At 41.2% G+C, this 17,385-nt stretch overlaps 1 protein-coding gene across 6 annotated transcripts in view; it reads left to right on the top strand.

Moving 5' to 3' along the window:
* The window catches only part of PDE8B (phosphodiesterase 8B), a 128,024-nt gene that overhangs the window by 95,261 nt on the left and 15,378 nt on the right, over nt 1-17,385 (top strand). For 5 of the 6 annotated variants that reach the window (XM_072137975.1, XM_072137965.1, XM_072137956.1 and 2 more), the window contains 10 exons: nt 2,156-2,296; nt 3,282-3,370; nt 4,596-4,656; nt 6,949-7,000; nt 7,206-7,289; nt 7,804-7,880; nt 8,527-8,691; nt 13,134-13,179; nt 15,168-15,303; nt 16,750-16,948. In XM_072137975.1, the coding sequence (XP_071994076.1) occupies nt 2,156-2,296; nt 3,282-3,370; nt 4,596-4,656; nt 6,949-7,000; nt 7,206-7,289; nt 7,804-7,880; nt 8,527-8,691; nt 13,134-13,179; nt 15,168-15,303; nt 16,750-16,948 (1,050 nt within the window). The remainder of the gene's footprint in view (nt 1-2,155; nt 2,297-3,281; nt 3,371-4,595; nt 4,657-6,948; nt 7,001-7,205; nt 7,290-7,803; nt 7,881-8,526; nt 8,692-13,133; nt 13,180-15,167; nt 15,304-16,749; nt 16,949-17,385) is intronic. The other variant, XM_072137947.1, reaches the window with a different exon arrangement.

Raw genomic sequence — 17,385 nt, 5'->3', positions numbered from 1 at the left:
CTGTATTCATCACAAAGTCAAAACACAGCAATTTAACCCCTTAGCACTCTGTGGTGGATATATCCGTCACGGAGCTGATGCCGGCTCGGCTCTGGATCGGAGCCAAACTGGCATTGGGAAACACGGGGTGATGGCTATAACTAATAGCCGACACCCCAGTGTAACACCCGCGATCGGAGTGGGCTCTGATCGCGGGTGTGTAACCCGTTAAATGCCGTGGTCAGCGCGACCGCGGCATCTAACATGCCTCTGGGGAGTCTTTCCCCCACAATCGCCCCCCCCTGGACCGTTTTCGGGGGGGCGCCGATCGTTGCTATGGAAGTGCTGGGGTCCGATCTGGTCTCCAGCACTGCCTGTAAGAACTGCAATCAGATTACTGCTTGTTTATGTCCCATGCTGGAAAAAGTGAAAAAGTAAAAAAAAATGTTATTCAATAAAAAAATAAAGTAATACATCAATAAAAATGGCCATAAGCCCCATAACATAAAAGAGACATATAACCCAAAAAAAGTCTAAAAAGTCTAAATCATAACAAAAACCCCACATATATATAGTATCACTGCGTCCGTAACAACCCATAGAATAAAAATACAGGCAGTCCCCGGGTTACATACAAGATAGGGTCTGGAGGTTTGTTCTTAAGTTGAATTTGTATGTAAGTCGAAACTGTATATTTTATAATGGAAGTTCTAGACAATTTTTTTTCTTTTGCCCCAGTGACAATTGGAGTTTCAAAATTTTTGGTGTAATTGTACCAAGAATTATCAATAAAGCTTCATTACAGACACCTTACAGCTGATCATTGCAGTCTGGGACTGTAGTAAAGCATCCAGAGAGCTTCACCAGAGGTCACATGGGGCAGAGGGGTCCGTCTGTAACTATGGGTTGTCTGTAAGTCGGGTGTCCTTAAGTAGGGGACCGCCTGTAATTCATTATTGAACCCATACAATGAACGCCGTTAAAAAAAACTGTTGAAAACCCACCAAAAATTATAATTATTACCTATTAAATCTTACAAAAAATGCAATAAAAAGTGATCAAAAAAACATATGTACTCCAGAATGATACTGGTGCAAAGTACAACATGTCCCACAAAAAACAAGCCATCAACAAGCTCCGTAGCCAAAAAAAAAGATTTTTCCCCACATTACGGTTTTATTTGACAAATTTGTAAAATGTAAGAAAATATATTCATGTCTGGTATCCCCGTAATCGTATCAACCCATAGAATAAAGATAACATGATTATTAGGCTAAACGGTGAACACGAAAGAAAGAAAAAGTCAAAAATCCAGTACAGAAATGATGCTTTTCTACTCCAGCCCTCAAAAACGAGTTCCTAAATTTTCAACAATAGGGGATACCAACCCCAAAATGGCAACACTGGAAAAAGCATCTCATCCCGCAAAAAAAATGCCGTCACATGGCCCCAATAACGAAAAAGCGAAAATTTTATAGCCTACAAAAGGAAGCAACGAGAAAACTAAAATCCTGGCAGCTGCAGGGCCCTCCTTCCCTTCTGCGCCTCGCTGTGCCCCCATAAAACAAGTAACAAAAATGATGAAAATGTAAAGTAGACAAATGGGAAATGTTATTCAGCAACTTATTTAGGTGGTAAATCTATCTGCCTGAAAATGTAATGATTTTGAATTTCAAAAAAGTGAATTTTTTCAAAAAATTCATCATTTTTTCTTTTTTGGAAAATAAACGCAAAACTTATCAGCCAAAATTTACCACTAAAATGAAGCACAACATGTGGGGAAAAAACAACAAGTAACAGTGTTCAAAAGTTATAACCATATAAAGCGACGCAAGTCAGAATCCAAAAAAATGGGGCTGAGCCTTAAGCTGTAAAATGGCTGCGTCCTTAAGGGGTTAAGCAGTAACTTATTGCTTTCTGCACTGCCAACAGTTTTCAATTGCATCAGCATCCGGAGGACATTAATAAAGTTGTAAGAAGGAATGTCAATTTGGATTACCACTGTAGCATTCCTCCATATCCCCAAAGTATACTGAGATAGAAGTCACATTGCCTTATTTGCTATTCCTATCTTGTGCATCTTTATAATGATAGTTATAGAGATGTTTTTTTGGTAAAAATCTGTATTTTTGGTAGTATTTTTATCTCACAGTTCTAACTACTTTTAACTTGTCAGTATGTTAATCCAGCTTTCGAGCGGATGATGGGCTACCACAAGGAAGAACTGCTGGGCAAGGAACTCACAGATTTTCCAAAAAGTGACAAAAATCGTGCGGACCTTTTAGATTCTATCAACACTTGTATCAAAAAGGGAAAGGTATGACGCAGAATGCTTAAAATTTTTAGATGTTGTAATATTCTACCCTCAACCATATGTATAGGTGCCTAGTCATTAGACAAGAGTACAGCAGTGCTTCCAGATGTACAACCAATTTTGTAATCACCTGGGATCTCTTATGTAATTTTTGTGACAATATTTTTGGGCCACATTAAATAGGGGGGGTCCAAAAGAATTGGGAAATATAAGAACTGAATAAGACCACTGCATGCGGGATCTACACATGGTTTTGGTTAAAAAAATGCAACTGTGTTCCAGTGTTGGGCTGTTGTTCCTTAGGCCCACTAAATAAAATTATTCTAGGGGCACAGACTTCATCAGCTCAATACCCTGCGAGCCTCCAAGTTAGGTCCTCTGCTCCTGTATCTCTGAGATCCAGTATAAGGTTAGAGCCTGGGCCCGCTGGAGGATCTTCTGGTGGGCCAGTCCGACATTGGGTGTTGCCAATCTTTGGCACATGCTTAGTAGGGGCCCTCAGTAGTGCTGAGCAGACCTGAACCACAAAGTTTGGGTCTGTACCAAACGTTGCGTATTCGGTTCCCCCGGGTTCCATCCCTGAACTTCATTAGAATGCCAGGTTTGGATCAACCTAATCATGAAGATTTTTCTAATATACTTCATTAAGAAATTGTGCTTAGTTTGTAAAGACACAAACTGCAATGTGCCCCTTAGTAACAATGTGACTTCTATGTTGCTATGACAAATCTGTCTACAGGATGGAAGACCAGTCTCTCTCTCCTCTTTTCTCCTGTTACACAGCTGTGTGTTTTAACACTTAATGCTCTCTCCATCACTTCTAACTAGAGTAATATACACACTTTATTCTACCGATTTTGTAAGTCGATGGCGCACCATTTATGGGAAGGATATCCCCATATTCAGATTACTTGGCTGCATTTTTTGTAATAACACATGCTTTGCAATTGTGATTTCATGCGGACATGTTTCGCTCTCTTCATAAAAGGAATGGCAAGGAATTTATTACGCAAGACGGAAATCAGGAGACACCATCCAGCAACATGTGAAAGTCACTCCAGTTATTGGACAAGGAGGGTGAGTCCAAATAATCCTAACATTTCAATAATTAGTTAGAAAGTGCTGATTGAAATTAAGGTAAAAATAAGTTTACATTTATATAATTCACTGCAATGTTGATTAAACTCGAGGAGAGTCAGCTGAAAGGCAAAGCATCATGGGAAGAATATACGTTACAAATAAGCTTTTTTTTGAGTATGTACGGTACATGCCAGTATATTTTTATTCATAGTTTTGCTGCCTGGAGACTACACATAATAACATATTTATTCTCTTTGTATATATTGCACTAGGCAGCATTTTCAGGGCCCTCTCATGGACTATATGAGATGACACACATCACATATGAAGGCTTTGCAGAAAATAATATCCAATACAATTATAGATCATTTATATATTTTACGATTACAATGATGTAGAAGTAAAATCATTTACCTCAAGTGTAGTCTGTGATGTGTGAGCACTAAGGGTTAACAGCTTCCCTGCTGTGTAGGGCTGCAGAGGAGTGAATGTCACAGCTTGAGGAGAAGAAAAAGACATAGAAAGTAATGTAGAAAGTTATGTTAAATCGCAGACTGGGATGGAGGGATTGATATGGGACAGGGGAGATCTTGTACCTCTCCATTTTTTGCAGGACACGTCTGCATCCACAGATTTGCACATACACACAGCTTTCCTGCTAGCTACACACAGAGAGCATCACATCATCTCCTCCTCCCTCCAGAGTGAGCAGGTAGTAGCAGCTCCTCCTGGATAGGTCTATTATTTTTGTAAACAAAATAAGGTCTCACAGAGATGAGCAGCACTGCTAGGGGAGACAGCTACTGGAGGGACAACCTAAACTGAAGAGGATCTCAAAGAAACTAATATGCAAAGTTGTCCTAAGTTACAAGAGCAAGCGCACAGCAGTGTGAGGACAAGCTTCCGCTGCACTTGGAGAAGCTACAATCCTGGAATAAAAATGCATTTTTCACTGTCCTGCTGCTACACACACAAATTTATTACTACATAGTCCTCCTGGGCCAATACCTTACACTGCCTACAGCTATGTATGGTCAAAACTGCAAACAGATTCGTAATAAAGATTTATTGGACTTAGCTTATCTGCAATTCCAACACAGCCTATGGACAGGATGGTGCGACATCTGGAAAACTACTGTAAAATCAGTTTTGCATCATGTGTCTATTATTAGATCAGAAAGTCATAGTTTTGTTAATTATTTTTCCATATTTTTGTTGCTAGAAAAATTAGACATTTTGTGTCCATCAAGAAGCAGTGCAGCCCGGCCGACAACAATAAACAGGTAAATGCTCCTGACTACTTCTCTGAGAAAAGGAACATTGAGGCTCAGTCATGGTAGAAAGGGATATGACAGGGGATATGAGTGTAGGTATGGATTGTTTTATTCTATAATAAACCAATAACATCATGTGAATTAGGTTCAGTTCATATTGGGTTTGGATTTAATATTTGGCACACGCATCAGAAGTGTACAGCTTTAGTGTACGCATGTCACTGTATGAGACGTAATGAAAAGTACACTATGCGGTATTATTTTATTGAACTAGACCACTGTGTAGCCTGTATATTGATATATAAAATGTAGGGTGGTCCGATATAAAAGGACCCTTTTTTACTGGTATATGTGCATATGCAGGATGGGCCATTTATATGGATACACCTAAATAAAATGGGACTGGTTGCTAATATCAACTTCCTGTTTGTGGCACATTAGTATATTGGAGGGAGAAACTTTTCAAGATGTGTGTTGACCATGGCGGCCATTTTGAAGTTGGCCATTTTGGATCCAACATTTTTCTCCAATGGGAAGAGGGCCATGTTACACATCAATATTATTGAGAATTTCAAGAAAAAACAAGGGTGCTTGGTTTTAACGTAACTTTATTAGTCACAAGTTTATGACCACTTATAAAATGTGTTCAAAGTGCTGCCCGTTGTGTTGGATTGTCAGTGCAACCCTCTTCTCCCACTCCTGACACACTGATAGAAGCACCACAGAAGATATGCTAGCACAGGCTTCCAGTATCCGTTGTTTCAGAGGCTGCACATCTTGTATAGACACCATAGACATCTTCAGATGTTCACAAAGTTCTGAGTTTTCCTACCTGAACAGTTCCCTGGAAAGTGGATTGGTCATCTTGGGCCAGTTGAATGGACACCAAGGTTTCTCGATCTGACTTTTATCTTTGAGGTCATCTGAAAGCAATTGTCTATGCTGTGAAGATATGATGAAAATGTGCAGCATCTGAAACAATGGCTAATGGAAGCCTGCTCTAGCATTTCTTCTTCATTAAAACCAAGCACACCATTGTTTTTCTTGTGAAATTCTCTATAAGTTTGATGTGTTACATGACCCTCTTCAAATTGGAAAAAAAAATGTCTGGCTTCAAAATGGTCAACACCCATCTTGAAAAGTCTCTCCCCTCCCTGCCACAAACAGGAAGTTGATATCACCAAGCATTCCCATTTTATTTAGATGTATCCATAGAAATGGCCCACCCTGTAGTTTATTGGTCTATATCAGTGGTGGCGAACCTATGGCACGGGTGCCAGAGGTGGCACTCAGGGCCATCTCTATGGGCACCCTTGCCATCACCCCAGGGCAGTGTTCGTCAGACAGGACTTAAGGCCTCTTGCAGCCCAGGACCCTAAAAGGAAGCTACAATGATAAGCCAAACTTCTTCTCTTTCTTTCTACTGTATTGGTGTCCTCAGGTACCTATACAATTCAAACCTGCGAAAGAGCAGGGAGTAATAAGTTAATGCTTAATGCAAAGTGGCACTTTGCGAAAAAATACACGGGTTTTGGTTGTAGTTTGGGCACTCGGTGTCTAAAAGGTTTGCCATCACTGGTCTATATGGACCAGCAGAATGTGAACAATCTTCATATAAGATTAAATTTCAGCTAAAGAAGCCTACGGTAATCTGTTTTTTTACCGTAGAATTATCTATCATGAAACAGACAAGGGTCCCATCAATACATTAGATCAATACTGAAATCAGTCTAGCGTCTATGGGAGCCTTAAAACATGTTGTCTGACCACAAAATCCATTTTTAATACCAATGACTTATCTGCATCCATCACTGGAACCTATGATGGAGATTGAGCTGGAAGCAGAAGGCTCCATCCACTGTATAGAGGTGGTGCTGGGGAACTGCATTACAGAACTTACTATTGACCATACGGTGGTCAGAGTCCTCTGTTTCCAGTTCCCTCTCCTCTATAGGTTACGGTACTTGGAGACTGGAAGAACAGCCGATCAGTGCGGCATCCAAGTCTTGCCGGCTCATTGATCCATTAGTGATGATCTATCAGGTCATCAGTAATGGTTGGGGAAGTAAAGAAAACTTTACATACTTTTGCAAAAGATCTGTAACATATTACTCCTTGGAGGTCTTCTTAGAACCCAGAACCTGTTCTGATAAAACCCATTAGAAGCCTATGAAGCCCCATTTAATTTCATTCATACATTTCCAAGAGGAACAACAGAGGAGTCGTTACATATTGTGGGGAATGTGGATTTTCTAGAAGACGACTTGTACCGATCCTGCTTTATCTTTTCTGTGTTTTCAGATCTACAAGATAAGTCGAGATGAGAAATTCTCAGGAGACAACGCACTCACAGGTTATCTCGCAGACTTTCATCTTATCAGTTCCCTGGAGAATCTTTATCTTTTGGCTTCTAGTTTAGAATTGTATCAGGAGATATAATACGGAGTATGAGAATTATATCCAGTGTAATACAGGACTATGCTGTAGTTATAAACCTTTGTGGTGGCTTATCACAGGCAGTGACCTTCCGGTAACACAATCCTTATATTTTCCTGCAGAATCCCATTCCCATTCCTTCAGGCATAAGAACAGGCGGAAAGAGTCAGTAGATGTGAGGTCAATCACGTCACGAAGCAGCGATGGTAAGGAAAACGCCAGAGCACTATGATTGTAATAAGCCCTCCCAATGGCTGACAGCTGTCTGTCCTGGATATAATCAGATATAATCACACATAGTTATGCACTGATCCTACAGTTAAGGCCTCATGCACACCACTGCATGAGACGCAAACAGGGAAGTGTTGGGAGGGGATGGGAGGGGTGAGAACTGCTCATCTCTCCCATCTCCGTAGGAGCCGGCCGGTTGTGCCACATCACAGGTAGAATAGGACCTCCTGTATAATTTGTGGCGGAGCTGCCTGGCCCGGTCACAGTGCGACACAGCAGCCTCACCGCAATGTGACCTTACATAATAGAAGTCAATGACGACCTTGAGCTAACTGTAATTTGTGTGGCCGCTGTATACAGTAGTGTAGCAGGAGGCTTTAGCCTCAGGTATATTGCATTCATTCTTTATATTGATGTTGATTTGGTATATTTATCTAATAAATAACAATTCTCTCTCTCTAATACTATGATGACCTTTGCATTATACAGCAGCAAGTTTACAGAATCACAGATACTCCTCCATGGCACGGATCCATACCATGACCATAGAGGCTCCGATAACAAAGGTAATTCCATTCATTTATAAGAGCTTTATGTTTTCTAATTAGAGATGAAGGAGATGTAAGCTCATTGCAGGGATAGCACAATGTAACTATAACTGGACAAGGTGGACTGGCCCACCAGGGGATCAGAGGATCTTCTGGTGGACCCAGCTTCTAACCCAGTACTTGATCTCAAAGGTCTAGCAGAAGACTATCTAGTTTGGAGGGTACTTGGGTCTATTGCCTTGGGGTGGATGGATGGTGGGTTCAAGTAACCCCCAAGTAAGACTAATTGCCTATTTACTTATACAATTTTGTGACTGACACACAAGTTAAACAATGTAGATTCTTACTGCTTAATGACAGAAAGCAGAGTTCTTATATACTTTTTGGAGTTAGTTAACAGTATATCAGAGAGTCATGTAACTATTCAATATCACTGCCTTTTTTTCTAGAAATGGAAAATCCCTTGAAAAATAACGAGCAAGAAATTTTTTTTTATGAAGTTGTAGAAATAGAAGTTAAATGCAGTTAAATGCAAACCATTGATGGAAAGGGAAAGATCTGTGACAATGTAAAACACAGACACTCCAGTATTATTATGCTTCTGCTATCTATGATACAGAATAAGAGTAAGAAAATCTCTAACATCGCCCTTTCTCCTTTACAGGTCATTAATATAATAAATGCAGCTCAGGAGAACAGTCCTGTGACTGTGGCAGAGGCCTTAGACAGAGTCCTAGAAATACTGAGGACAACAGAGCTCTATTCTCCACAGCTGGGAACCAAAGACGAGGATCCTCACACCAGTGACCTTGTTGGAGGTCTGATGTCTGTATGTACAGTTTATTACTTCCACTTCCATCATTACATCACTACTGACAATAGATGATGTCACAGCTTATCTCCTCCCCCTCCCTGTACAATGACCTCTATATAGATAACACTGACCCATCATTACATCACTACTGACAATAGATGATGTCACAGCTTATCTCCTCCCCCTCCCTGTACAATGACCTCTATATAGACATCACTGACCCATCATTACATCACTACTGACAATAGATGATGTCACAGCTTATCTCCTCCCCCTCCCTGTACAATGTCCTCTATATAGATAACACTGACCCATCACTACATCACTACTGACAATAGATGATGTCACAGCTTATCTCCTCCCCCTCCCTGTACAATGACTTCGATATAGATAACACTGACCCATCATTACATCACTACTGACAATAGATGATGTCACAGCTTATCTCCACCCCCTCCCTGTACAATGTCCTCTATATACATAACACTGACCCATCATTACATCACTACTGACAATAGATGATGTCACAGCTTATCTCCTCCCCCTCCCTGTACAATGACCTCTATATAGATAACACTGACCCATCATTACATCACTACTGACAATAGATGATGTCACAGCTTATCTCCTGCCCCTCCCTGTACAATGACCTCTATATAGATAACACTGACCCATCATTACATCACTACTGACAATAGATGATGTCACAGCTTATCTCCTCCCCCTCCCTGTACAATGATCTCTATATAGATAACACTGACCCATCATTACATCACTACTGACAATAGATGATGTCACAGCTTATCTCCACCCCCTCCCTGTACAATGTCCTCTATATACATAACACTGACCCATCATTACATCACTACTGACAATAGATGATGTCACAGCTTATCTCCTCCCCCTCCCTGTACAATGACCTCTATATAGATAACACTGACCCATCATTACATCACTACTGACAATAGATGATGTCACAGCTTATTTCCTCCCCCTCCCTGTACAATGACCTCTATATAGATAACACTGACCCATCACTACATCACTACTGACAATAGATGATGTCACAGCTTATCTCCTCCCCCTCCCTGTACAATGACTTCTATATAGATAACACTGACCCATCATTACATCACTACTGACAATAGATGATGTCACAGCTTATCTCCACCCCCTCCCTGTACAATGTCCTCTATATAGATAACACTGACCCATCATTACATCACTACTGACAATAGATGATGTCACAGCTTATCTCCTCCCCCTCCCTGTACAATATCCTCTATATAGATAACACTGACCCATCACTACTGACAATAGATGATGTCACAGCTTATCTCCTCCCCCTCCCTGTACAATGACTTCTATATAGATAACACTGACCCATCATTACATCACTACTGACAATAGATGATGTCACAGCTTATCTCCACCCCCTCCCTGTACAATGTCCTCTATATACATAACACTGACCCATCATTACATCACTACTGACAATAGATGATGTCACAGCTTATCTCCTCCCCCTCCCTGTACAATGACCTCTATATAGATAACACTGACCCATCATTACATCACTACTGACAATAGATGATGTCACAGCTTATCTCCTCCCCCTCCCTGTACAATGACCTCTATATAGATAACACTGACCCATCATTACATCACTACTGACAATAGATGATGTCACAGCTTATCTCCTCCCCCTCCCTGTACAATGACCTCTATATAGATAACACTGACCCATCATTACATCACTACTGACAATAGATGATGTCACAGCTTATCTCCACCCCCTCCCTGTACAATGTCCTCTATATACATAACACTGACCCATCATTACATCACTACTGACAATAGATGATGTCACAGCTTATCTCCTCCCCCTCCCTGTACAATGACCTCTGTATAGATAACACTGACCCATCATTACATCACTACTGACAATAGATGATGTCACAGCTTATCTCCTCCCCCTCCCTGTACAATGACCTCTATATAGATAACACTGACCCATCATTACATCACTACTGACAATAGATGATGTCACAGCTTATCTCCTCGCCCTCCTTCCTGTACAATGATCTCTATATAGATAACACTGACCCATCATTACATCACTACTGACAATAGATGATGTCACAGCTTATCTCCTCCCTCTCCCTGTACAATGACCTCTATATAGACATCACTGACCCATCATTACATCACTACTGACAATAGATGATGTCACAGCTTATCTCCTCTTCCTTCCTGTACAATGACCTCTATATAGATAACACTGACCCATCATTACATCACTACTGACAATAGATGATGTCACAGCTTATCTCCTCCCCCTCCCTGTACAATGACCTCTATATAGATAACACTGACCCATCATTACATCACTACTGACAATAGATGATGTCACAGCTTATCTCCTCGCCCTCCTTCCTGTACAATGATCTCTATATAGATAACACTGACCCATCATTACATCACTACTGACAATAGATGATGTCACAGCTTATCTCCTCCCCCTCCCTGTACAATGACCTCTATATAGACATTACTGACCCATCATTACATCACTACTGACAATAGATGATGTCACAGCTTATCTCCTCTTCCTTCCTGTACAATGACCTCTATATAGATAACACTGACCCATCATTACATCACTACTGACAATAGATGATGTCACAGCTTATCTCCTCCCCCTCCCTTTACAATGACCTCTATATAGATAACACTGACCCATCATTACATCACTACTGACAATAGATGATGTCACAGCTTATCTCCTCGCCCTCCTTCCTGTACAATGATCTCTATATAGATAACACTGACCCATCATTACATCACTACTGACAATAGATGATGTCACAGCTTATCTCCTCCCCCTCCCTGTACAATGACCTCTATATAGATAACACTGACCCATCATTACATCACTACTGACAATAGATGATGTCACAGCTTATCTCCTCGCCCTCCTTCCTGTACAATGATCTCTATATAGATAACACTGACCCACCATTACATCACTACTGACAATAGATGATGTCACAGCTTATCTCCTCGCCCTGCTTCCTGTACAATGATCTCTATATAGATAACACTGACCCATCATTACATCACTACTGACAATAGATGATATCACAGCTTATCTCCTCCTCCTCCCTGTACAATGATCTCTATATAGATAACACTGACCCACCATTACATCACTACTTACAATAGATGATGTCACAGCTTATCTCCTCCCCCTCCCTGTACAATGACCTCTATATAGATAACACTGGCCCATGATTACATCACTACTGACAATAGATGATGTCACAGCTTATCTCCTCCTCCTTCACTGTACAATGACCTCTATATAGATAACACTGACCCATCATTACATCACTACTGACAATAGATGATGTCACAGCTCATCTCCTCCCCCTCCCTGTACAATGACCTCTATATAGATAACACTGACCCATCATTACATCACTACTGACAATAGATGATGTCACAGCTTATCTCCTCGCCCTCCTTCCTGTACAATGATCTCTATATAGATAACACTGACCCACCATTACATCACTACTGACAATAGATGATGTCACAGCTTATCTCCTCGCCCTGCTTCCTGTACAATGATCTCTATATAGATAACACTGACCCATCATTACATCACTACTGACAATAGATGATATCACAGCTTATCTCCTCCTCCTCCCTGTACAATGATCTCTATATAGATAACACTGACCCACCATTGCATCACTACTTACAATAGATGATGTCACAGCTTATCTCCTCCCCCTCCCTGTACAATGACCTCTATATAGATAACACTGGCCCATGATTACATCACTACTGACAATAGATGATGTCACAGCTTATCTCCTCCTCCTTCACTGTACAATGACCTCTATATAGATAACACTGACCCATCATTACATCACTACTGACAATAGATGATGTCACAGCTTATCTCCTCCCCCTCCCTGTACAATGACCTCTATATAGATAACACTGACCCATCATTACATCACTACTGACAATAGATGATGTCACAGCTTATCTCCTCCCCCTCCCTGTACAATGACCTCTATATAGATAACACTGACCCATCATTACATCACTACTGACAATAGATGATGTCACAGCTTATCTCCTGCCCCTCCCTGTACAATGACCTCTATATAGATAACACTGACCCATCATTACATCACTACTGACAATAGATGATGTCACAGCTTATCTCCTGCCCCTCCATAGTATTTAATGACTCTAAACCATCGCCTATTTCCATGAAAAACTGAATTTAAAAAAATAGTCGGATATAGACTCCCAATATGTTATCAATGAGGAAGTTATGGGCATCCCTGCCATTAATGTTTTAGGGTAGAAAGTAAAGCATAACTTTACACATATGTAAGTGATTGATAACTAAAACAAATTATATTGAAATTTTTTAGGATGGTTTGCGAAGACTTTCAGGAAATGAATATGTTTTCTCCAAAAGTAAGTTTATATCACGTTTTATTGCAATTCTTGGCTGATCCTAACAAGGCAATCACATAGTAAATCACATGTACAAAACACACCTTCTAGTGGGCCCCAAAAGTAATCCCCAAAAGACATCCAATACCATATAACACAATACTCTGCTCCCACAACAGGGGAGAAAATGGATAATAACACACACCAGAATAAAATAGCTGTGTATTTCAAAAAGTATTCCAAATTTTAATAAATATAAATCCACAAACATAAAACAAAACACATTTACAAAACATATACATATGTATGATACGACTTACATACCAGTGGGAATGCCCCTTCAAATAGTAACATCTGGAAATAGTATGTAGCTATTCCCAGCAAAGTACAAATGAATACCACAACAATAAATACACGGGGGGAGCGTTATCATTTATTCTGGTGTAGAAGCAGTGAAAGAATTGCAAATTTGTGATTCTTACAGTGACTACACCACCATCACGTTCACACCACGTGCCTTTGTAATTTTGAAAAACCTTCGGGCTTTTATGCAAAACTACCTGGTCGCACCAGATACATAAAGAAGCATCTTGATGTATCTGGCGGTACACGGGGGCAGTATCATGCTCCTGCACTGGCGTATGACAGTTGCGTAACTTGAAGCTGATGGTCCCCAGTGCAGAGTTTGTGCCAGGGCCCCGACTATAATGTATGGTTTATAGTAATAGTCTTCTCATATGGGAAAGTGACACCTTATGGGCCCCCAAAGCCGCTTGGGCCCGGTTGCGATCGCACCCCCTCAAGTCACTCCCCTGGCAAATGATACATCTCCTCCTCCACAGAATATATGTACGTAGTGGTGGACCCCAAAAAAACTCTCTACCCCTCGTGTATTGCCAGCTGTCTGTCTCCCTGAGGTTCCCACACATAGCCTCATTGCATTGGTCTGTATATTTCCTATTTGTTCATGGTTTACATAAAGTACGAATGAAACGCTCACCACGCTGTTATTTGCTGTTTAGCAATTTTTCTTTATCAAAAATATATCAATTGTTACAAGCATTTTAGGCAAAACATAATCACCCAAGTGTGAAAGTCCATATAATCCAGCGTGAACTTCAGGGAGACGGGCTGAGCACACCATGTAGTTACTCCATTAAGGAGGACGGCATCCAGCACATCATGGTTTACATATACTGCCATCCTGTGCATATACTCAGTAATACTGTATTCATAGCTGTTTATACCCACTGGTATGTGAGACATATCATGGACCACTACTTTGTTTTGTTTTTTTTTTAATGTGTTTTTTGTTTGTGGATTTATATTTAATAAAATTGGAAATAATTTTGGAAATACACTGCGGTTTGCTTCTGGTGTGCATTGTTATCCATTTTCCTCCTGTCACATCACATCAGCGCCACCTAGTGGTCAGTAAAACGTTGTGCACAGAAGCAAACACTCATACTGGAAGATGGGGCTTAGCATGTAAATCTTGTGCGGATTACTTCACCAGAGGTCAGGGGAGAACCTTGAGCAGAGCTTTAATGTGAACAGACTTTTACAGCTCGACAGAACATACCGTATTTTTCGACTATAAGGTGCACAAAAAACCTTTGATTCTCTCAGAAATCAAAGGTGCACCTTATAGTCCTTATATATGAACCGCATTTACAGAAAACAGCTGCCTTGAACTGTGCACAGGTCTGCCACCTGCTGGTCATTCATCCTTATAATCAGGCGCGCCTTATATATGAACCTAGACGTTTTAGCAGGCATTTATTGATGGTGCGCTTTAATAATCCGGTGCGCCTTATAGTCTGGAAAATACGGTATTCTGCTATAGCCTTAGTTTGATTAAGTTGTACCATGTTAGCAGGTTGCCACCTGGCCTGGGGTCCATGTGTTTTAGGTTGTTTTGCAGCAGCCATTGCTTTCTATTATATATCAGCCCTGGTGGACTGTAGAACCTCTGAGCAGATAATAGCTGAACGTTCTTGTTGTTCCAGACATCCACCACAGCCATAGTCACCTCTCTGTGCCCATAACCATCAATGACGTTCCACCTCGAATAGCCCAGCTCCTGGATAATGAGGATTCCTGGGACTTTAACATTTTTGAGCTAGAAGCTGTTACACATAAAAGGTAAGTGGTCGTAACAAATGACAGATGCTACCTAAATCCCAAGTATTTAAAGGAAATCTACCATCAAGCTTAATAAATCAGGGGAACTTACTCATAAATCTAGAAGTTGGTGATCCATGGCCTCTTTAAAAGTAAACTTTTAAAAATTATGCTAATGAGTCAAAAGGGATCTGGGGGGGGGGCGCTAACCTGAGCCCTTCCCCCCCCCCCTCCCTCTGCCTGCTGTAATCTCTTGGAAGCAGAGGAAGGGGGGAAGTGCTCCTGCCCAGTGTAACAGCTTGTAAAGCATGGAGGTGCTCTGATAACACCTCCAGAGCCCTTCTGGTTCCTTAACATAATTATCATGATGGTTTTTGATGGAAGATTTGCTTTAATGGTTTCTTTCAATAAAATACTAAATTTAATAAAACAGCTAAATATGCTCTAACTTCACAGGATGTTACACTGTGTAGGAGCTTCTTCCCCTCTCACTGTGAGATTACATCAGACAGAGGAAAGGAGAAGTGTTGAGGGAGCAGGGGAAACAGTGTAAAAGCCTGTGAAGCTACGGCTTGGACTCAGAACCTGGCGTTTTAGAAGGAAGGAGGCCATGGATAACAAATATAAGAAGATTACCACAGACATGGTGGCTGGATCTATGAGTAAATCATAATCTGAATATCCTCTCTTCCTCTCACCAAAATTGGTGACCTCAAGGGGCCAATGCAATTGAAAGCTGTGGTAGAGCAGGGAGCAATAGGGTGCTGAATAAATTGCTGTGTCGGCACTTTGTGATGTGAATTTTGGGCACTCAGCTCTTTAAAAGGTTCACTATCACTGGGATTGGGATAGCTAGCTGATCTGTTAGGGTCCAACTGCTGGAGGTCTACCTGATCAGGAGAATGGGACCCGCAGCTATAATGGGAGTTACATTATCATATGAGAGCCACACAAGTGATACCCGTAGTACCTTTTTTCATGTTCTTCAAGTGATTTTATATATTTATTTGCTTAGAAGTGATTTGTGATAAAGGTTTTAATGAGATTTGTTACTACACAAGATCATGTGATCATGCTGCACGCATCAGATCATGACTTAGGCTAAGATTTCGCATAAACGCGCTGATCGTGTAGCTTTTCCATTGTATCCTGCCATATATTGAAGATGTAGGATAAAAAGCCTGTAACTAGTTTTAACTACAGCGGAGTGCTGAAAAATCCTCTCCTCGCTACTTGCTAGAAGCACTTATCTCACTAATGGGTGGGGCGGCAGGGGGAGCATGCGGGAGCCAATCAGACGCCGGTCCTTGGTGACATCTACTTGTCATGAACCGTTTCTGTTCAGATCACTGCAGCAGCCAATCACGTCATATGACCTAACATCACTGAGGACATTCAGTCATGTGTCAGTCGTGTTTGTATACAAGTAGGACTTTCCTTTTAATATCTGTATGTATTTGTTTTTAGGCCACTAGTTTACCTTGGTTTGAAAATATTTGCCTGCTTTGGTGTCTGTGAATTTCTGAACTGCTCAGAAGCCACCCTGCGCTCCTGGCTGCAAATAATTGAGGCCAACTATCATGCGTCCAATGCCTACCACAACTCCACCCATGCCGCCGACGTCCTACATGCCACCGCCTATTTCCTTAAGAAGGAGAACGTTAAGGTATTTGGATATAAAGCAGTGTTATCTTCATACCATCTGAATACAACACTCTGGGCCTCAAGATAGTCCTGTAGAAGGAGCTTCTTACACTACAGATTAAAGGGAACCTACCACCACAAATCTACCTATAAAGGTAGATCGGGTGGTAGGTGGATCAATAGGACATACGGATAGCCCTTTTAAGGGCCAATCATCATGTCCCCACACTTTTTTGACAACTTTTATTCTCGTAATATGTAAATTTTGTAAAGAGGCAACTGGGGCGTGGAGTACTCCACGCCCCAGTAGCCTCTTTGTTCCTCCTACCCAAAATCTTTGGCTGCGTAGCTGCGTGCCCTCGTCCGACAAACCTGCTGTCTGCACATGTGCATGCGCACACAGCGGGTACGTCGTACGAGGGTGCGCAGCTACAAGAAGCTGTGTGCCGAAGATTTTGG

Source organism: Engystomops pustulosus, chromosome 1 (assembly GCF_040894005.1).
Source record: "Engystomops pustulosus chromosome 1, aEngPut4.maternal, whole genome shotgun sequence".
In the NCBI taxonomy this organism is placed as follows: domain Eukaryota; kingdom Metazoa; phylum Chordata; class Amphibia; order Anura; family Leptodactylidae; genus Engystomops; species Engystomops pustulosus.
This window is presented reverse-complemented; position numbering and strand designations above follow the sequence as displayed.